The 22,908-nt window shown below is 44.3% G+C and overlaps 1 protein-coding gene across 1 annotated transcript in view; it reads left to right on the top strand.

Annotated features, from left to right (window-relative positions):
- LOC111267488 (protein turtle) overlaps nt 1-22,908 on the top strand; it is a 107,768-nt gene that overhangs the window by 61,422 nt on the left and 23,438 nt on the right. The window contains exons 3-5 of the mRNA XM_022845766.2: nt 2,088-2,208; nt 14,638-14,782; nt 18,025-18,322. Coding sequence (XP_022701501.1) covers nt 2,088-2,208; nt 14,638-14,782; nt 18,025-18,322 — 564 coding nt within the window. The remainder of the gene's footprint in view (nt 1-2,087; nt 2,209-14,637; nt 14,783-18,024; nt 18,323-22,908) is intronic.

Raw genomic sequence — 22,908 nt, 5'->3', positions numbered from 1 at the left:
CAGGTAGTCGACCAGTCATATTTCTGGAGACGTCTCCACGGTGTTTTGTCTCTACCCCTAATATTTACGAATTGTCTAGGCTTTTTTGGGACTATGGCACATGGAAGGGAACGCCAATAGGGGCTTCTAAATTTCCTTCATTTCTGTTTCATCTTTTGCAATTCGTTTGCGATGTCTTTCCGAAGTGCCAATATATAACAGCATGTTTTAGTGGTGAGTCTCGCTGAATATCACGCTGGCTTACTTCGTAGGTCGCTCAACCACGAGGAGCAGCATGAGGCCGTCTGCAAATTAACTGAAGTTAGTGCCAGCGTTTTTTCTGTTAGAGATCATCCCCATGTAGATCCCATTCCATGCTACGGGGCTCTGGAGCAGGTTTTTCTTGTTCCCGAGGGCTATGTAAGACATGCAACATATGTATGCACTTTCAATCCGCACGGTTACCATTGTATATGTATATACAGGGTGGGCCAAAAGTCGCTTGATAGTTTAGAAGCCTTCATTTTATATGTGTTAAGGTAGCACAAGTTATTACAACAAAGAGCAGATTTAACAGTGGAACACGCTTGTAATATAGGCACCTTGACACTATCCCCATAATTCTTATAATATTCTGTTAAATAGCATAACACTAGATTAACTATAATAGCTATAACAATGACTTCTATTACCATAAAAATGGTTTTATTGGCTTACCTTTACACCAAGATGCCAATATATTTCACAGATAAACTCGTTCTTTATTATATTAATCCGTCTAGCTTCTGCAACTTTGGCAGATATGGAATGAAGACCCAGTTGTCAGGACTTCTTGCCCACCCTGTATATATATGTATGTATTCACACAGTACGCAGTGCTTATCCCAGGCAGTTTGGCTTGGCTTGGTGATACGAGGCTGGTACGGCGTAAAGTCTGTGTATGCGCCTTTCGCATTTTTATGTGTGTGAGCAAATAAAACGATGCCGGTTTTTCCTGTTCTTATCCTTAGTTTTTCGAAGGCAGAGAGGCAAACATCGAAACGAGTAAAAGGGCATTTACATCTAGCAGGGGCATGTCTTGCTCCTTTCTTCAATTCCGTGGGCCCTTTTCTGTTCTGTACAATATGTCGTCCTCTCACAGCTATTCGTGTTTAGTGTTGTTCAATGCAGTGGGTGCAGGATTGTCTCTTCCAACTGATTTCGTTTGCGTTAGTACATTACCCGCTACGAAAGTGATCCCCGAGCCTATCGCTACTATCCGGCTCCCTAATGTATACTACATTCTGGGCTGCCTTGTACTCGTCGATGCCGGTAGAAACAGATAGTAAGTGAAAGACAATGTCGTGTCGGGCCATAGTCAACTTGCGTCTGCGTCTATGAGATCAAGTGCAAAAAGCAGACGAGCAAAGAGCAACAGCGAGAAAACACAACGGAACAACGAGAGTTTGCATTATTTTTCGCCGGCAGCTAAAGCCGTTCGTGTTTTATGTATTTACCGTAGTCCCGCCGAAGGCCGATGCCTCTATACTGAAGACTTTCCAACGCTTGTCAGTGCGTTTTAAATTTTCTCCACGTATTAACCGAATGAATCGAGGCGATATATAGAAACCAGTCACTTACTGTTTTTAATTCTACAGCGCCTCTAATGATCTACTATGGCAGATACGTAAAAGTTGACCAATACAGCATGCCAGTATCCAAAGGACTCTAAACGATAACCAAAGCAGTAGTAAACATTGTAAGCGTCTTGAAGAAATCTTGATTAACATTCGATTAGGTATTGCAGATAAACTTATTACGGTGGTATTGCACGTACATACCGAGACAAAAGGTACTCATAGCAACTGCATTTACTCTTTTCTGCTTGATTTCATCGACCGTGGCTTAACCACTTACGCGATAGCTCCGTATAAGTAACTGACACTTTAATGAAGTTAAGTTTCTCAGACTCAACTGACTGTACTATTTCAGAGTGACAGAGTATAATACTTTCGAATAAAAGTTTTCGAATATTGTTAGAAATGACTCCATCTCTCGTTAGTGTTCAATGGTTAATGTAATATTGGTAAATTACACATTATTAATGGCTCATGTGTGTTGCTGAACAGGTACGACGGATATCCGCCCCATGCGTCGGACGACTATAAAGACCGCGTTTCGCTCTCGGGGAAATCATCGCTAAATTTAACCAACGTGCGTGAAGCTGACAAGGGCTGGTATGAGTGCAAGGTGAGCTTCGAGATAAGCTCGCGCTTCATGAAGCCGTTGAATAGAAACAAATCATGGATTAACATTAGTACAACTAATTATTAAGCTCTTTGCCACTAACTCATTGCGTGTTCTTAAGGGTTGTTAAAGGGAACCAAGCAGAGGAGATCCTATTTAGATACCGGCAAACGTTTCGTTACCAAACCCTACCGACGGCCCAGTTTTTTTTTAACCCAACATACACTACAGGGAAAAACCGTTTTTAACGCGAAAATTGTCAACATGTAGGTAAAACACCTCACCGGTGCAGATCTAACACTTACTAGTAACAACGGCATGACAATAGTTGCTGGGATTTTAAGATGAAGAGCTACTTCAACGAATCCAACTAGGATCCTGTAAACGGCGCTGCGTTCCGTAAGTGATGCGTCAGGAAGAATCCTAGCACTCTCGTCCTCGAATGTTATACGTTAAAAATGTTATTAAATTACTATTATATCAAATTAAAGTGTTTGATGTGGCGCCATTTAGGGAGTTTGGCGAACGCTTTGTTTCACGGTCAATGCCTGTGATGTATAGCAATGGTCCAGGAAAATCTTTGCAGCTCAGTTTTCGATCTCTAACCCCGAGCATACATAAGCCTGTACGTTTTTTATATATATATATATATACATATATATATATATACATACAAGCCTTGTAACAACCTGTGGTGCCTGTTTAAATTCACGTTAAAGTGTAGACCCGCTCGATAATACCTTTCTCGTCGATAAAAACACCCTTTAGTGTTAATGCTCTAGTTCTTGAGATGCCTGTATAATAAATCCCATATCGTCAGCGTCGTAGGCTTCGAGAGTTTTTTACAGGTACATATCCTCCATTCAAGGAATGTATCAACAGGTTGCGTTCCAATACCGAACGTAGTCCTTTGATATAAGTTTTCGTATAAAAGAAAACCGTATAAAAGAAAGCACCGGCGTGATACCGCTTTATATAATAATAACAAGTAATATTATTATCATAATTATTATATTTGTGTCTCCTCAAACAGTTACTATTGAGATAACTTTTGTTCGATAGCAGGGCAAGTTAAAAAAGCGATTAGTGCGAGGATCACACTTACCTATTTGTGTTTCAAAACTCGCCCCATGGAACGGCTTGAGAAGCCCTTCTTCGACAGCTGTTTTCTATGGCACCGCTGCCGCTTGTTAAAGCCTGTCTTTCCCTAAATAGAGAGCATCTAACTAAAGACCCACATGTCCTAATTTTTCCGATGCAGTTGTACTGGCTAGTGTAATGGCAAATGAGATGAATGGTGAGAAGCAGTTCAAAGTCGTTGCTATCAGAAAGTATTGGCTTGTGGGCGGTCAGCAAGGCTACTTGGTGCTAGATCCGTTCTGCGCAAACATTGTAGAGTTGCCGCAAAAGTATTGCATTTGCTGTTCCCATTCTTATGGCTGCGTGTGGGCATAAGTTACATGCTTGATTAAACGTGCGTTCTGGATGTGTGTTCTATTTAAAGCGTTGCTTTATTATCTGTTTAGTAGAGCACTATTGTACCGGCGCATGCTATTGCAGCTCTCGTAGGATGGTGCCCATCTCTGCTGGCCTGGTCGGGATTTTGTCGAACTACGGTTGGTACTCTGCAGCGAAATCGGTCACGGCACAGATAGTTGATTACATATGTGGCTCTGGCACATCGTTTTGACTGGAACCGCGACGGGTAGACACGACTCACTGCCAATAGTAGCCGCAGGAAATCAAAACCATCGTCGTTGCTAAAGCCACCTGCCGCCGCCGCCGTGTCAATGGCGCCACTCCGCTACTGTACCACCCGGAAATCTGGAAATGGGTTTGACTTACTGTTTCCCGGCCTCCGCCGATCCCGGGCCCTCTCCAACCCCAGGGGGTACAACCTCCGCCCCTTTTCCTCTGACTAGCCCGCTTCTCGTGTCCAGTGTTGCTGCAATCGAATCGTCAACCAAAGACAGTACTCAATGGCTCTAGAGCGGGTAGTATCGCACTGGGACCGACATCGACGCTTGGCCGAAACGGCCACGGGAACGACTGCTGCTTTGTCATCCGTGCGCAGTCTGGCCGCAATCATTGCTTGCTTATAGCTTTGCGCCAATGTAATAAGGAAACCGCCGATGGCCTAGAAGCGGCTAGTGCTGGTCGATGAGCGACAATAATACCACCGGCACGATCGGTGAGCAACGTCAAGAAACAAGACATGTAGGAACATATTGTACACGATGATAGACATTGACAACGACAAACGCGACGGACGAACACGACGGATTGCCATTGAATGGCCTCGTGTGATCTTCAAGGGGATCGCGGGAGCCCGAACACGGGAGATATAAGGGCTACGTCGGTGTCTACTGGGGAATTGGTCTTCAACGATCAGTTTGTTACTCGAAATCGGCAATTTAGGCGTTGGCGGAAGCTCTGACCGGTAGCTCAACCCAGCGCAAGACGATCGAGGGGCATATCGAGGTATGCCATTGTAGGTTAGAGTAAAGTAGGACATACAGAGACCATTGCAACGCACTTGTCGATATTGTCGATTACACGACAGCAATAGCAGTAGTAGCACTAGCAGGTTGCAATGTAGGTGGACCAGCCGGTTTCGACAGCTACAGCGGAGTAACGACAAAACTGATGACTATAAAAACCGCCATTATTTTGGTGGCGTGGCATTGTTCTGGTGGTGGCGCGATGGCACAACGAAACAATGTTTGCTCCACAGGCTCAACGCAGGGCTCACTGACAACTTCTTTTTAATAATCTTCGACAACCACAGCTTCATAACAGTAGGGCAAACGCTACAACTACCAATGACGAGGCATGGAAGTGGCTTTTGGTCAATATCGACTCATTGAGCCTCTTTTTGCTATTCCTAGTAGCTTTAGCCACTACAGCTGCTCTTTAGTTCTTTCAACATTCGGGGTACCTTGCCCATTTCTCAAGTTGTTTGTACTTGTCAAGGTGTTTGGTTGCGCTATAGATTGTGTATTAAGAAATCATCCTTTTGCCACACAACGGTTAAAGGGAGACAGCTTACGCCAGCATCAGTGAATTCTATCTTGACCATGGTGTACCTATTACTGCACCTTCCTCAGCCCATCTGCTTTTCTCTGTCTGTTATAACTAAAACCCGACGTTTTTTTCGAGGATTCGGGCTTGCAAATAGCTCAGACAACATACCTCATTTCATCGGTAGCTAGGGTAGAGCTGCGGGAATGCCATACGTTGATGAAGTATACTTTAAAGATGTGACCAAAGTACCAATAACGCCAGCTGTTGGAAATGCTATATAAATGGAGAGTCCATTTGCCTACAGGGGACATTGTCTATCGTAATAGATTAGGTCCCTTATCGTAGCAGCTTCTGACAAGAGCTTCAATACCATGGTATATACTCAAACGAGATATAAAAAACAGACATTGCACTAAACCCTACTGTTACCCAATACCGGTCACAGAATCCGAAGGGACGGTGATGTGTGACCTTTATTTTGTGTAGGCTTGTTCTAGCTGATCATACCCGTGACCATTTTTGGCGGAAACGCTAGCGTAGTAGTGCATATACTGAGCTGCATTTGAGCTAATAAGCCTACGGAAAAACTGCGAACTGCTACATCTGTGGCCAGATTCCCTCTTCTATTCTCTCAGGTGACTAACCGTCGTACGGACCACACAACTACTACTACTGCTCTTACTACGTTCTGCTGTGCGGCTAAATGGAAGAAGGAAACACACAGGAGTGTGACTATATTAACTCCCGCTTATTCTTCCTATACAAGAAGTGTGCCTTCTAGCCTCGGCTTGCTCAGTCCTATGGGTGACGGTGAAAGCCCCTGTATTCTTGCCTTAGTTGACCAGCAAACGGCTTAAGCAAACCTATGCACTAAGCAGACTATTAAAATTACGATTGCTTTTCTTGTGTTGAACATTGGGTACTTCTTTTTAGAGGGGGAACAAGCATGGCCAAGCAATTTCTTCACGAAAAAGGGGCACCGTTTTAAAAAACGAACGAGATAGAAAGATAAAGAGATAGGAAAAATCTGACCCAGTTCCCTTTATCCTGGGCGTTTTCCACTCAAACACTGCTGATAGGTAGCATTTGATTAACGGAGTTCCATCGCCGAACCAACCCTGTATTGCCTACGACCGGCTAATTCACGAAACCAGGACGCCAGATAGCTTTTTAGCCCAGCCAGTTGCTATTTAGACGAACGAACAATTACCATAGAAAAACAAGCTGGCGTTCAGTAAAAAACCATCGAATACATCGTCGTGACCAGTGGATCGAAAGCGGAAACCAGAGGTGCCGAACAAGACACAAAGCTGCTACGGAACGCTGGCAATAGAATATGTAGCGTTTTTGTCGATGGCGGCGATTGAAACGCACGCCAGGTATCTGTACTGCGGCACAAATACGTTGCCAGTGGCCCATCCGTTATGATGTTCCCGCTGCGGTCAGTTGGTCAGACCGTGTAAATACCTGCAGGCCGATAAGAAAAGGTCACACGGATTTGGGAAGGTTCGCCAGCGAACCACTGCTACTTGACTTATGAGCTTAAATTCTGTAGGAACGTACAAGTGATATCCACTATTTTTCTTTCATGCATGTTATCAAATGAATGTACTACAAGTTTCGAAAGATGAACGAAAGAAAATGTAATACATATTGAAGAAACACGTGTGCTGTACTTCGCGTCGGGCGACGAAAGTGTCCGACAGTGCCAGCGGCGTCGAGTAGCCTCTATTCAAGACAGGTACTATGCCATCCGGTGCTTTGAGAGCAGGACCAACCAAACGTATTCAACGTTAGCCTCAAACAACCACACTTATCATCCACGGTATGGAGATAAAGCTGACATCTTCCCAATTGAAATTCGTAGTGGCTTCTCTAATTGCTTCGATTACTTTAGGTCGTGCGTAACATAAACGAGGAGCGTCTCTTCTTACTTAGAGATAGCTAGATGCTTAGCAACCTGGTCAGAACTAGCACTGGCACACGTATCACGTGTGGTCGCGAACAAGCCGTGGTTCGTCTTTTTTCCCCACGGCTGCGGCGGCAGCTAAAGCTTCCCATATCCTTCTTTTTTTTTTTTGCCTCTAACACCATTATCGATGAGCAGCTGCCTTTACTAGCCGCTTTACCTTGCCTGAGCTAGCTAGTACGTCTTTTACCTTAGCACTGTTTATCAGCGCAACCAAAGCTCTCGGCATTACAGGCAAACCAAAGCTTTCCATTTTACTTCATTCAGAGGTGACTGTGTACGTGTGTTTGAGGATGCGCCCCTGCTGCTGTATAGCATTCTTGCACCAAACGGGACGGTTCAACCTGCGTGCTTTCCCCTTTGGCTACTCTAGCTCCAACTTGCGTTTCTTCGTTCTTTAGACTACTCTATCTTTCTTTTTTGCCTTCTTTATCTCTTGCTGCTACAAGCTACTAGCATCGTTTAGATCCCAGCACGTTTTCTTCTCCACGAGGTATCCGCCTAGCCCGGGGATTTCCGCCTTTAACTGCATTCTTGCTGTTCATCGCAGCCCTTCCCCTTTCCTTTTTCCTATGCCCATTCGTTTCTACGTCCGAGATTTGTTCGTGCCCAGGTATTTCCTCTCTTTCTCGGTTTACTTCTTCGTCTACCTTTCTTCTTTCAGTCTTCTCTCTCTAGTGCTCTACGCCTCTCGCTCTTTCGGTCTATCTGTGCGTCTATCATCCTGCGCAGGAGATAAAACTTACGCGCGGTCCCGGAGAATCCCTCTCGCACGTTTTTTTGGTTTCTGCTTATATTCTTCCTACCTTCGCTACAGAATGGAGAATATCTGTGCTTTTCATTTCCACGTAGCCGGTTGCGATGTTAGAGAGTTCGCAAGCTCTCCAGCAGGACTAACATCGGACCGACGTGCCCACAAAAAAGACCGACAAAAACGCTGGCCTGAACACTAGCCGATGGGTCAGGGACCCCACTCAACAAGCTCTCGGGGAGTGAGTCACCGTGAGAAAAGACAATAGATAAAGAGAAGCCGCAATAGTGCTGGTAGGAACAAGGAAGACAGCGAAACTATGGAAAGGAACCGAACAGCATGGTGAAGCAGGCCACTGCGGCTGCCGGACGGACACCGGAAAGTAAACATCTTCTCGCTACCATCACGCGACTTCTGGCCAAAGAAGAACAGAATCTTGTGTCACTACTACTACTTCCTGTCTACGCTACGGATAGTACCTGAAAAGACGGAATGGGGAGCAAGGAGCTTGCTCAAAAAAAGCGAAAAAGATAGATAATACCAAGCAGTAGAGTTTCATTTGCTTGCTTGTTTACAAATTCTGTTCGATGCCTGTAAGAAGAAGTGAGTGGGGCCAATGCCACCGGTTAGATCCAGAGAGTTTTCTCACTGTCCACTTTCCGTTAGCTACAATTGCAGCAATACAAGTTCTCAATAGCCATCAAGCGGTCGTGGCGGTTTATTCGTTCTAGTACACTGGAATGCTAGGTTGTTGGGTACAGCCAGCGTTGACGATTTTTGGCGGGGCCGAAGCATCAAGGGGCTCTTCACTACCTGTAGCTTTTTTCTTAGAGTCGTTTTTGGGTAGTATTATGATCAATTGTTTTCTTGTCCGCTCGAAACTCCATTATCTTTCTTCTAGCTTTGGAGTTAACTTTCTAGCTTTACACTATTCCATCGTGTTTGAGACGTTGCTTGGTACGTTTCGACAGTGTGGTACGTTGGGCAGAGTGGGCTACAATTCTCTATGTCTCTACTTGTTTGACCAGTAGCGATGAGGCGTTTCGATTAGCGCGCCGCACAGTGTGCCATCGCTACTGCTTCCAACCGTATGCTGTTCCCGAAGCCGTTATTCTGACCTTGTCCTGGTGTGCGGTTCTGGACGGACGCGCGAATTCATCCGCACACAGAGGCGCTCATACGTTCCCCTGCCCACAAAAAAAAGTGGACAGGAAAGACGAGAATTTGAGGAACACACATCATATGTACATTTGACCTTCTTTTCGTTTGACGTGAGGACAGAAAGGTGAAGATCGCAGGCCGAACTGAATTCGAACAGGGCTAGCCAACATTAATTAAACGATATTCACTGTTTATTAAAGACGATACTGGCCGGTTATACTGCGGCGGGCATGCAGTTCTCGTCCACGTGTTCCTGCCTCCGGTCGGTCAGGCGACGTCAGGAGCTTTTGCTGTCACTACTGCGATCATCTGCAAGCACCTTTTCATCCTCTGTATTTGCGCTTATGACTTCGTTTTCTCGTCCAACTTGTTTAACTCACATTATCGCCTTTCCAGACGGGGCTACCATCTATGCGATTTCGAGGCCCAACCGCTTGCCTAGTCACTTAGTAGTACTGCACTCATCGTTCGTTCGCATTTGCATATCTCAGCCTTACATCGGCTCTTACTTAGCACGGGATCCGGAGCCCAGATTTCGAGCGGATAGGAATCCTTTACGGTTATATCTGACAACCGTCATATCTACTGCTTCTCGTTGTTTGCTATCAAAATGCCTGGCGAAAAACACTAAAAAACTGGCGGCAGTTTTTTTAAGGAAGTCACCCGTGTCGCATTTTATATACGCAGTATCTTCGCACAACGCTCAAACTGGCCAGGGCAAAGAAACGATCGTCAGCGCAATGCATAAGTAGGAACGCCCAGATATGAATTCTCACACTTTTTCCCGCAGGACAATAAGGATCACGAATACCTGCATTTTCCGACTGGAGTGGAGGACAAACAGCGGATCCACTAGTCTGCCTCAACAACCAGTTTGATTCTTTGTCCTAGTCCGATTGACCTTTTTTCTTCTATTTTTCTATCGTAAGGTATCGTTAAACGACCACTTTCACGTGAACTACGGCCACATCAACATTAGTCAGTCGATGCTAGCAACTCTGATTCAATGATGGATACGCACAAATCTGTGCTTCTTATACAATAGTGTCCTGCTTCTCCAACATTTTGTTGCGATCATTCTCTCGTTCTCTCGTTTTAAAGCGCCTTTTTTCAATAGTCCGGAATGAGGAACCTTTTGACGCCGCTAAGCTGATGGTTCGAAGAGTTTTTACGCTTCAAAGCCATGATTTATGGCAGAGATTGCGTTAGCGAAGAAACGTACAAGACAACGTAAGCCATGAGATCTAAGCCTATTTGAAATAAAATTGAAAATGAAAAGGACGAAAGAGACAAGGTGAAACAGGCCACTGTGATGGCGGTTGGTTCGTACTCTGTCAGGTATGAGCAAGGCGTGTTACTAAGTCGCTTCTGGTTAGCTCCGAACAAAAAGTGTCCTTGCAATGCCTCCACCATCTCGACCAGGACAACGAAAGATTTCTATCGCCATAACCACCACAGCTACCACTACTACTAGAACCAGAGCAACAGCTGACAACCAACCCCAGTGATTAACCAGTCCCCTGATCCGGCTGCGCAGCATGAGCCTTCTTATGAGCTAAAGCTGGCAGACGTGGCGACGAAAGGCCCCACAGAGCAATGCGGGTGGTACGAAGACATAAAAGCTTAGCTTAGACTACACCATCCGCATGTCGAGCAATAATAAAAGGGCGGAATACAATTGTAATAACGCATAAAAACAGCGTGGTAATGTAGGGGATATAGATCTTGATAAGGAGTGAAGTAACGAAACATATTGAAGAGAGGGGGGTTCAGTTAGTCTTCGAACAAAAAGCATTTATTGTAACTTTGATAGCAGTTGGGCTGGATGTGAATAATGAGCCAGGAAAAAGCTCTGCTCTTTTCGACGTCCGTATTTGTCGCTGTGAGTGCCTTATAATCATTAGGGACAGAAAGGTGTATACTTATTATATAAAAATCAATGATATACGTTACATATATATATATATATATATATATATACATCATATTGTCGACACCAGCGCATCAGGTGTTCTCTGATACCAAAAAGGACGCAATATGAAGTTGGATATTCTAAAAAATGAAACATGTCCTTCAACAGACTAATCAAAGCCCGTTCGATGCAGCAGTGTGAATGACAGGCTGCTGTGTCCGTCCCTCGCAAGCAATTCATGATCGTCATTTATAGAGGCATCAGAGCTGATAAGAATACTCAGAGCCGACACCGTCATTGGTGTTTGTATAAAACATAAGCAGTACCAAGAAGGCGTAGGTTTTTCCCTTCAGATTGCATACGGACTACGAAACTCAGGTCGCATTCGCAACGAGGTGAAATGCTGGTTGAATACAGGAGCCTATGATCGATCCGGATATGATGCTTGCGATAATAGGATAACGCTTTCAGGCCGATTTAGCTTGCAAAATTAACTCCAGCTCGTGTGATGTTGGTTGTTGGCTAAACAACAAGGGCTCACCTAGATCAGGGTCTCTGTTGCCGAAATGGCGTTGGTGGTAGGTGGAACTCATAACATCTACTGTATCTAGGAGGACAGCAGGAAGTACGGAATAATTCGTTAAGTAGAATAGCATTAAGTTGCGTCGCTGGCGGCAACGGATCCTTTTCTTTTATGTGTCATGTGATGTCAGCCTAGATAGCGGCCTAGATCGGGCAAAAGGTGAACTCCTGTGAGGCACGGATTGTCACTGCCTCTAACGGGACGTGTCCTCAAAAGCACTTTGCCATCACTTCCGCGCGAGCGACACTCGAGTCGCTCTACTTGGCTAACCGAATGTGACGGTCTTGTTGCTCTACCGGCCACAGTACGTACTAGCCACTCTTTCATTGGGAGTAAATTCATCACGACGACTCTTGCACCAACTGGCACATTTACAGGCTGTTATGAAGCTGTATATGAGCTTCAAGGTCGACATAGAGCGACTCCATCTTTATTTTTAGGGGGAAGATGGCAGACAAGTTGGCGTCAAAACGCCCGCTCCGTTTTATTACTCCAATATTTACAAGAAGAAATTTGTGGCGACATACGAGCAAATAGGCCGTTTAGAAGCGTAGGGGAAACTAGAAAAGAGGTATGACGGTGCAACTATATGATTATATAGCGACAGCCACGACACTCAGTCAGCTGCTGAAGATAGCTCTTGGTTAGACAATAGACTGTTTTAAATCACATAGATAAGCTTATGGCAATAATCAAATGCCCCTTTGATTTGATTTATTTCGGTCGCTGTAGTCAAGAGCTTCATATAAAGGTTTTCAGCCAAATACACAAAACGTTTCTTAACGTTTCTTAATAAACAAAAGAAGAAAAGACGATCGCCATGCCGACTAGTCAGCTGCTCAAACTCTGATCAGATGTTAGACAAAGTATCATTAGCCCTGAATATTTGACTACGAGAAAAAGTGGCTAGGAAATCTAACACATACGTATTTTATAGCAGCTAATCTACGTTACTGGATTGATGCAACGAGAAGTATATTAGCATCCTACTCTGAAATTTATCTGATCTTTTTACTCCTATCATAAATCTCTTTGATTTCTTTACGCGTGGCTACATATAATTATTTGTGCCAATGAACACTGTTAAGGGATTCTGCGGTTGTGGGTGTCTACCAACGTGGACAATAACAGGTTGTGGTAACGGAGCGGAGCTAAAGATTACTGTGTGGCCTTCGGGTATTTATCACTAATCATTAATAAGTGGCAGTTCTTGCGCTGCTGACGGAGAGATTCGTCGCGGCGCATACCGTGAAGACTAAGTAGCGGAATACGTGGTCAGGGATCGTTATATGAAGACCCACTAAAGGTTGTGTAGACTAGTACAGGAAGGAAGATAAGAACCATACGACGTATACGCGCAGCAGCGAATACGTTGTTATGCCTGCTGCTGGGTATTGGATTCGTAAGTATTTTGTAATAGTAATATATATATTTTTTATACTCTAGGTGCATTTGTCTCCGTTCAAAGGGCTGTTAGTGGACAGGTTCTAGTCAGCTATCGAATATAAAAATGTTCTGGTGGGTTACGAATTTTGGTTTACGTGGGACTATAAGAAATATCATCGGCCATTGGCTTAAAAGTTCCACGAAGGGTGTCTTAAATTAGGAAAATTAGTCCCGTCGAAGATTTTCTGCAAAGGCGAATAACGGAAAGGTCAGAACTTCAGGACATTAAGACATTAGTGCATTGAATTGTGGCCTTTGATAAAGAAGGGCCATCACCCTGAATCTAACGTGTAGCTTACAATATCTATTCACATTAGTATAGTGCAATTGTCACATTATAGGATCACGGCTCAATAACTGATGACAGTGAGATAATGATGAGGTAATGGGAAAAAACTCGGCATAAAGCAGCCAAGATCAGTGAACAAAAATAAAATACTCTAATTTCCCGAAAACGCTCGGCTTTATAGCCGCAAATAGGCTAGCAAAAATGCAGGAATGACGGTTTGAGGTTGTATTAATAACTATAATCGTTATATATTGCTTCCACTTGTTACCATTTTTTAAATCTCGACAACTTTTTAGTGTAAAAATCATTAAAATTTTAACATGCTGTTGAAATAGCTCTTCGAGTCTTTATAGACCTTCGTATCATATACTTTTGCAGCGGGGAAATGAATAAGTTACCCTCTAAATAGCAGCAAATCATACGAGTACTAGTGCATGCTTCGACTGAAAGTTGAAAAAAAACTAAGCCTATAAAAAAAAAAGTTAGAATGCGCCATGTCACGTTTTATACTGGACGACGTAATGCATACTAATTCTTTGCTGTTTATACAGTAATCTCAGTATCAGAAAATACGGTACTGAGATCAGAGCTTATAATTATGCAATAAGGCGTCTTCAAGATTACAACCGATGCCAGTTTTGACCAAGAAAACTTTTCAGCATTACATAGAAAGCATACATCGTACTACAGGACGTCGACGTATAGCGTTATGACCGTTACTTTCAGTGTTTTTCAACCGAGCAACATGACCTGCTCTTATTGATACTACGTGTATTACGGACTGACGTGGCAACGCCACAGCGTATATTATAATGAACTAAACTAATACAGAGAAATAACTTCAGGAGTCACTAGCCGTCCGTGGTTATATAGCAGCACCACAGCAAATAACTCTGAAGCGCTCGTTTCTATCCAAGTTGACGGAACCGAATCAAATCCACTTCAACTCTTTGTTTTTTTATTTAACATAGCAGTAATAGCTTGTTTTTATATCGGAATAGAGCTAGCAAATGCAGCGGTCCCAAATAAAGCCTTCTATTTCGAATGCCTCATGGATTGCAATGGTCATTTCGTGAAGAGTGTGCAATTCTTCATCAAATAACAGTGACACAGTTTATCATCAGATATCTCAACACTGAGCGCAGGCAACTGGTCAGCGTGGATCAGTTTGAATATACAGAGTCTACTGAAAGCTTCCCCAAATCATCTAAGCAAAAAGTAATAGCAGGCACAAAATAGTATAACATTAATTTTATTAATCCAACCCAACGAATCTGCTATTACCTGAATACTACAGGTGTTCTTTTTGTCCCGGGAAACGATGAAGAACGGAACATGGATTTACCTCGACGTACTGGCGCCTCCGCATTTCCGATCGAAGCCGCCCGAAATCCTGTACGTAAAAGTCGGCGAATCCTTGGTACTTCCCTGCAAGGCCGATGGTAAGTAACTTACCAATACCTAAGCTCACAGCGCACCCTTCGTGCTCCGGGACCTCCCTATATCCGTCGTCTGTCCTCTTGGGCCCCAGCAACTTTTTGTGTTACCCGTCTGCCTGTCTTTTGCTAACATTAACAGTGCCCCAGCTCCATGCGGCACTAGTGGCATTAAGCGTTCGATGGGGCGGCTTGCACAGAAACGACTCCGTCGTGGAGCCCTCTCCAGGGTCTAACATTCGACGACAGGCCCCCCATTTGCAATACGGGAAGAAGAAACCTTTTCGCGCGTGTTTCTGTATACTAGCGTCGCGTCCGCTTATCCGTCATCCGCCATCCGCTGATGTTGCTATTCTGCAACTGCTAAACAATCGCTCTCACTTGTATATCTGCTTACATCTATTCGGCTCGGGTATGTCTTTTAGGGTCAGTTTGTGCATCTGCGTGCATATGCGTATATGTGTGTGTGCGTGTGCGTGTGTGTATGAATCGTACAATAGCCCCATTATGCTCCTATGTAAGTATACGTTTCGTCGCGAGTGCAGATGTTAGAGGGGCTCGCTCCATACACCGGTTGAGCCGCAGTACGACGCTGCCATCGCAGCCTCGCATCCATTATGTAGGAACCTTCGCGTACTGCTGAACGATGCGCAGTATGCCAGTAGTTCCTGTTATGTTTCTTCGATGGTTCATTTTCATGCAGCCCTCGGAAGTAAGCACGACAAGTCTCGCTAGCGGTTGCGACGTGCACAGTTCATTCATCGCTAACGAGTCCGTACCCGTTTGGAGCTCTAGTAGTGGATCCGCGCTGCACTCGTTACACGCTAAAATACGTATGGCTACGATGCATGAAACAATAACAACAGCAGCAGCACCAGTGGCGAAGGTCAAACACTTCTGTTCATTGCTTTCCTTCTTTGATTTCTCATTTACTTATAGGTCCTTCGTTGCACTACGAGATGCTTGTTGTCGCAGTACCTGAAGCTTATTCTAGGATTCCGAAGATGGGCATGTGGGGTGGTAAAAAAAATAGCATTTTCGCCTTTTACCGCAATTCACAACCCGGGAAAGGTGCGACATACATATGCAGATGTCGAAAATTTCTTTGCCACACCCTATACCTCTTTTAAGCGCCTAATATAAATATTACATTTTGTTACCTGAGTAATGCAATCGCAAAGGTAATATAGGAAAATTAACGATTTCCAGGCTGTAAATAACAGCTGATCACCGGCAAACAAACAAAGAAGAAAACGAAACCAAGAGACGAATATAGCCATTATTTATGCACCAACCTAATAAAACTACCGTTTCAGCGTATTTTCAGTCCGACTCGTAGCGACAACTCGCGCGTAAAAATGGAGGACGACAATGGCAATGGCGAACATTGTTATTGCTGCCCCATATACCTTAGGAAGTACCCAAGTTTGGCAGACCATACTATTTAGAGGACTCGAGGGAGATAAACAAATAACTAGAAAACACGGTTAGGTTGCACAGCCTTCAGGCCTTAAAGGAGCGACGTGCAAAAACCGATAAGGTTGTCAGCGATTGTCGACAATCGTTACTTGGAAACAGGAAGAATATGGTACACCGACAATGAAAGACTTTGCATCGAAGAACAGAGTCTCGATGGCTTGGTATTTTATTATACTAAAAATACAATAACACAGAGGGTACGTACGGTAAAGATCAGCCTTGCCTCGGATTAATCGGTTGTGATTAAAGTTACCAGATTCATCATAATTTTTGATTGGTAAATTGTTTTTTTTCTGAAGAGGGTTCCCGCTAGTCTGCACGCTAATCGTTGTCTTAATCTTAACGTAATATTTCTCCTGATAAGTTCACTGTGAAGCTGCACACAGGCCTAGCGTATTTAAAACATCACACAAATATGTCAGTTGAGATGTTTTAAATGACCCTGTTGAGGCTAGGGCTTGCTTTGATCAGTTTGGAACTCCGCAGGTCATGAATGGGAATGGACTTTTAGGCTTACATTCCACGCTGTTTCCAGTATTGATTAAATTATCTGAAGCAACTTAACTGTTGCCTGAGCTCAAGGCATATTCACTTACCAATCCCTAAACTTCCCTTGACTCAATGATCGATAATTTTAGTTCCCTAAATCTTATTAGTAATATCTAACTGAGAAGTCTTGCGACTATATGGCGCAACTACACTCTTCGAAACATTAGAGGAAGCCCCTCAATGTGGCACTTGTATGTCTAACAGAATCAAGCAGTGATGTGTATTACCTAGCAAGTCCTCGATACCTTCCGCCGTTCTCTCATTTCCCACGCAGACAACAGTATATGAATAACTTCGTGGCTTGGGCGATTTTTTATACCGAAGTCTGTAGTGGAAGGGTTAAAACTTTTTGGTAAGTTAAACTGCCCACAACGACCACAACCTTGTAACAAGACAGAGGGTACCTACAAGAGGCCACAAGCGTGGACATTAGGAGGAAATGGTATGTCTGAGTACTGGCGACCGCTCAGCGCGCGGTAACGTTTTGGCTAATTAGAGTTTTGTTTCATTGCCCCGTGGCTTTGTTCCTCTTTCCCTATATTCGGCCTGTACTTTCGGCCCTGCTGTGACGACTACAGCACTCACATGCTTTACTAGCTCTAGCCACAAGTTTCCACGAGATTCGAGACGGAGAAGGACCACTTGGAAGCAGGCGGCCTTGTCTCTCGCGGTGGAGCCTACAACAAACGTCGCCGCGCGATGGCGTTGTGCCATAGCGTATGTACGTCATTACTTTGTCCATGGCAAACACCACACAGATGGGAAAAGAAACCCACTATCGTTGCTGGTATGCACAGCGGGACGGTGCCTGGGCAGACGTGCTCATGATTACTAAGGCGATGGCCAGGGTAAGAATACTTTGTTTTTCCCTTTTTCTAAACTCCCTGTTGAGTTGCGCTCATGATGGCTCTCTCTGTGGGTTTGGAACAGAACACAGCTTCGTCAGCTATACAAATAAGGGTGCGTGGAATAGGACCGCAACGATGACGAGCACGGGAATCTGCTAAGGAAAAAAACTTGCTGCTACTGCTGATACAGACTCGCACATTAATAGTGGTGAAAACCCGCACGCTGACTTCCAACTGTTGACACGTATCTGCTAGTTTAGTGCATGTGTGCCTCTCGTGACTTAGAAAGCGGGTGAACAATATAGATCGATACGGAGGTTCATGGTCTTATTGGTTTGTGCTTCATTCGTGTTACCGCGTCTTAATTTCTAGGAACGCCGGCTCCACAGCTCACCTGGGAAAAGGAGGGTCAGCTGGTCGAAGTTGGAGCCGATAAGCATGTGTCTATATCCGACACCGAGCTAAAGATTGGCTCACTGCGTCAAACCGACGTCGGAGAATACGTCTGCGTGGCGAAGAATTCACAGGGGTCGGTGAGCGCCAGCTCGAAAGTGATCATTGCTGGTCCCGCGGTCATCACATCGCCGCCGACGAACCTCACTAAAATTGAAGGCAACCACGCGGAATTTATTTGCGAAGCGAAGGCATTGCCAGCGAACATCACCCATAGGTAAGAGCTTTAAGCTAAGATCCACATCGCTCTGAGTGAATGTCCGCTCAGAATATGAGAGTGTCACATCGCTTTATATTAGCATTTTGTAACAATATATATACCTGATATGTGTTAATAGTTGACTGACTCATATAACGGATGGATAGTATACGTTTGAAGAAGGTAGTTTTTTAGGAATAACCCAATGGAGCTATGACATTACCTGCTAGCTTAGACTATTATAGCTATGGCTATTTTTATGAACAGATATTATCTATATTTAGGCCATGATGTGACTATTCACTCTATTTACCAGTTGATCTTGCATTTTTGCTTTTATCTTTAGTACTTTGTTTATTGAATAAATTATATAGCGTCTTTAATCTAAATGAGAACGTATCTCATTTTGCAGTTTAGACGAAACATCAACTGACGGAATCTATAAAACGATTGTCTTTCAATTTCATAATAATTCCATGTTTATTTCGTTCCTTCGCTCTGTGCTACTATTTTTACCAGCTATTAGTACTTATTTATGCCTTCAAATAAGCGTTGCTTTAACGTAATTTTCTTTTTTTGCACTCCAGTCATCGTGCACGTGTTAGTGCGCCCTAGCGACGTGCTGGATAGTTGCATGATAGATAAGGTCATTATCTCGCTTGTGACAACAGGTATGACCTCAACATCTGTACGCAGTTACGTGCTGTATGTTCGGATAAAATCCTACAAATAGTTCATGTCCACTGACATTACCACTTCAACTGATTGAGTATGCGGCTCATTCTCTCGCTCTATAAAGTCAAATATAACGACCGTCAATGAGTGGATCACTTATGCCGTTTAGATGTATAGCAAGTGATAACAAGCGTATAATGATCCCGTTTCTACGACAGGTATAGACCAGCTGGACCGACATCGCGTATCTGCTATAATTATACACACATAAATATATAGATACATGGAAACGATTCCGCGCCAACTTGGTCCGCATTTTAGTTGGTAGCTGCTGCGGATTCGGATATACCGCAATAGCGAAATCAGGATTACTGTCATCGACGCGCAAATGAGCCAAAAACAACGCGTACCGCTCACACTTATTTTAAGAACACTCGCGTCATCCTTCTGTTCGCGCTTTTATGTCTCTCTTTATTTTTCCCACTTCTTTTTTTTCGCTACGTTTTAGGTTCCTTCCCAGGTACGAAATTTTCAGCATTGTAACTAGAGCTCCCGATTTGCCTAGCCAGACACGCTTCTAGTACTATGCCATCGCCCGTGACCGGTGTCGTCATGACTGACCGCACCGAGAGCATGACTGGTCGTACTCGACGCTCGGAGGTCCTTTGACCGATTGCCAGATGAAGTCCAACGACAAAGGTGCAACGTTGTCGAAAAACAGCTTCCTCGCTCAATCTTGTTATTTTCCCAACTCAGTTCTTTATTGAACACTAGGGCTAGCACCTTGGCAATTGTAGAACTCTACTACAAGTAATGGTCAAAGTGTTTGTCTTAAGTCACATCTCGGCCCTTGGTGTCTTGGCCTGTTTGCCACTTTTCTTGCCTGCGAATCGGATTTCTTACAGTATCGCATTGCGCTTTATGTCGACTAGCCTTTGTTTACGACAGTCACTGCATCGTCGTGCATTCATGTGTACGCATATATCAAATACCTCAAATTGGTTTCTGAAAAAGAAACGACTCAGGTCTCAGGAAACGACTCAGGAAATTCAGGTCTGCCCCCTGCTTCATTTTATAATTGCCTCTTTTCGTTAGGTCATGCAAGCCTCGCAGTGCGTAGTTATAAAAAAAAAAAAACATGTACCTGTCTAATAGGGGAATAAGGGGATGGCTTGAAATAAGAAAGATTTACCAAAACGCCTGCCAACACCGAAGACTAACTGCATTGGATTTTCTTAATTATCTTTTACGGACATATGTGTACATATGCAGATGTAGATGCAGACAAATAAAGGCTTGCTTTTTACTCTACTTCTAAGAAAGATCAACGTACTGAAGCTGCTGTAAGCTGCCGTGTCCCGCTTGAGTTCAAGCGAGATAAGGTGAAAGTAATTTCAAGCTGTAGGGCATAAGATAGACCAGACGCACATGGTAGGGCAGCCGTATGAGCAAAGCAAGGTATACCTAAATACCTACATAGACTTTGCCACGCGATCATGCGTACAGCTTCCTTATTGCTAACAGTAGTCACTGGTGGGCATACCCTTTTTGCCCCCTGCCACTAACCGTAGTGAGCTGATAACTCGTTTCTAGTCTTCTCTCCTTTTCACTTTTATATCCAGCTATTGTCTGGCCTCATCCTGTTTTTGTTGAAGCTGGCCGCGCTCTGTTTGTTTCTACAGGTTGGAGGATCGACGGCTAACTCAAACGAAGGTTTCGGAATAACGCTCTCGATCGGTCGCTCGCAGCCATGCGGTTGGCAATGACGGCCTGAGCTTCGGAGACAGTATTAGCCAGTTGCCCACTGAGAGGGTTAAGGAGCAGCGAACGCACTGGTGTAAGCAAAGAAGTCGCGAAGGAGAGAAGGAAGACGGGCAGGGGTTTAACGGTGAAAACTTTTTTATTTGAAAGGTATTGAAACCCGGCAGTGAAATACGCGCCTGTTTGGGCGGATCTACACGCTAGACTAAAGAACGGAGCAAAAAGATGAGGGGGTGGGAAAAGTACGTTGAAAAACAGGGACCAAATTTTGGAAGGCAGCGTACATTGAGAGCTATGTTGAGGATGATAGGTGGGCGAAAAGAACTGGATGCAAACTTCCCAGTTGAGCAAGCTGGGCACCTGAAACCGCTGCGAAAAGCTTTTAAGCCTGCCGGCTCCAATGCCAGAACGTTCGTGAAACGAGAAGGAACGAATGGAATAGCCTTCACGCGTTAACACTAGGATGTATAGCCCCATAGCGAATTTGAATAGAGCGCCAGCAACGGCGACCCTCGTGCCAACGGCGGCTGTTACAGCGGCATATGAAAAGCCCTTCTCTGCTCACTTAAGTTCAGCCGACGGTCGGCACCGACAGGGAGGTTAGTTTACAGTGCGGACTGTTTCTGACCCTGAGGTACCAGGAAGCTGTACTGGGTCCCCGGTCGTTCCGCGTTGCTAGCGACATACAGGAGGCAGACGGTGCCTTTCGGCCAAACGAATGTGGGATGAGCGAGGCCAACGCATTGATCAGAAACTGTACGTAGTTTGGGAGTGTGATCGGAGACCTCTGAGGAGATGTTCACAGTATCGTGCAAAGCAGGCGGCGGCTTCGAGGTTGCCAAGGCAAACTTAGAAGTCTTGCAGTAAACCTAAGTTGGGCCACGTCTCTTTCTAGGCTCTATCGTCATGGTGGTAATCATCGCCGGCTTATCACAATGCGACATGTAGCATTGCATTGGTCATAGTTGTAAAAAGAAGCTTCTCAAAGGCCCTTGAAATGCGGCTACCGAAGCTGAGGCTATAACAGGCTGACCGACCGTGAAAGACAAGTCGAAGTAGCGAAGCGGATTCAAAGACGACCGCGCAGGAGAGAAGGGGAAAAATGCCTTTTCGGCCAGAGAGCGCGCGGTAAAAATATTTTTTTTTTTTATAGTTCTGATGAAACAAGTTACACGTCAAGCCGGCGTTTGCAAAAACTGTAGTACACCCTTTTCCGTGCCTGTGAAAGCAATGGTGATGTCCAAACAACGGGAGGGGAGAAAGAGGACAAGTTGAGAGTTGACGAGATCTGAGGGTTAAAGAGCGTACGCAAATCATTACATTGTCTTGCACAATGTTTCAATGAACTGCTAAGTCCACTCACCTACATCACTGCGTCACAAGTACACGGCATTGAAGAAAAAAATATACAAAGTCTGTGTCCATAGAAAGGAAATGCTGTGATTTTCACCATTTGATCTGGTAATTGTTATGCTTCAGCAAAGCTACCAAAAGGTAAATAAGTTATGAACTGTAACCATTAAGGTCAGGTTATGTTGCAGAGAAATCTACGCCGCCAGCGACTGTCTGGTTACAACGTTTTCTGTTGCTTAAATCTGCTAATTCAAGTGATAAAAGCAAAGCTTGCAGTTTTTTTTGCGCAAGTTAACGTGGTATGCTCGCATCGAAAACCTTTATTATTGTTTACAAACCGTGATTTATAATCTATCAACTTTCTAGAACTGGAAGAAAATGTTAATACATTGCAATAAAATTATGCTACACGTCATGACTATTCCTTACCATTAACCTATTCTTACCATTATTACACCCTAAATACTCCAAGCCTAAATTGGATTTAATGATGAAAGATGCTTTTTTTAAAGACAAGCCTCCAGGACAAAGTTCTTTCAGTTTTTGCTGGGAACAGAAGCGCACCTAGCTACTGTGCTAAACAGCATGACGGCTTTGATAAAATACCTGAAAAAATGGTGAAAGCACTGTAGCTATTCAGTAGGAGCCTGGCCTGAGCTTAGGCTAAAACCTTGTACCCCTTAAACAACACGAAAACATAGATACAATGACGCAGCCGTCGAGAAAGCAAGTTGCGTTCCTATTTCTCCGCAAGCCCCTGTTTCGCCCCTCCGATCCGTCGCCTCTGATCTTTTTGTCAGCGAATACATTGATTC

The sequence above is a fragment of the Varroa jacobsoni genome, unplaced genomic scaffold (assembly GCF_002532875.2).
Source record: "Varroa jacobsoni isolate VJ856 unplaced genomic scaffold, vjacob_1.0 scaffold_1193, whole genome shotgun sequence".
NCBI lineage: Eukaryota > Metazoa > Arthropoda > Arachnida > Mesostigmata > Varroidae > Varroa > Varroa jacobsoni.
The sequence above is the reverse complement of the archived record's forward strand: the minus strand, read 5'-3'. Positions and strand labels throughout refer to the sequence as shown.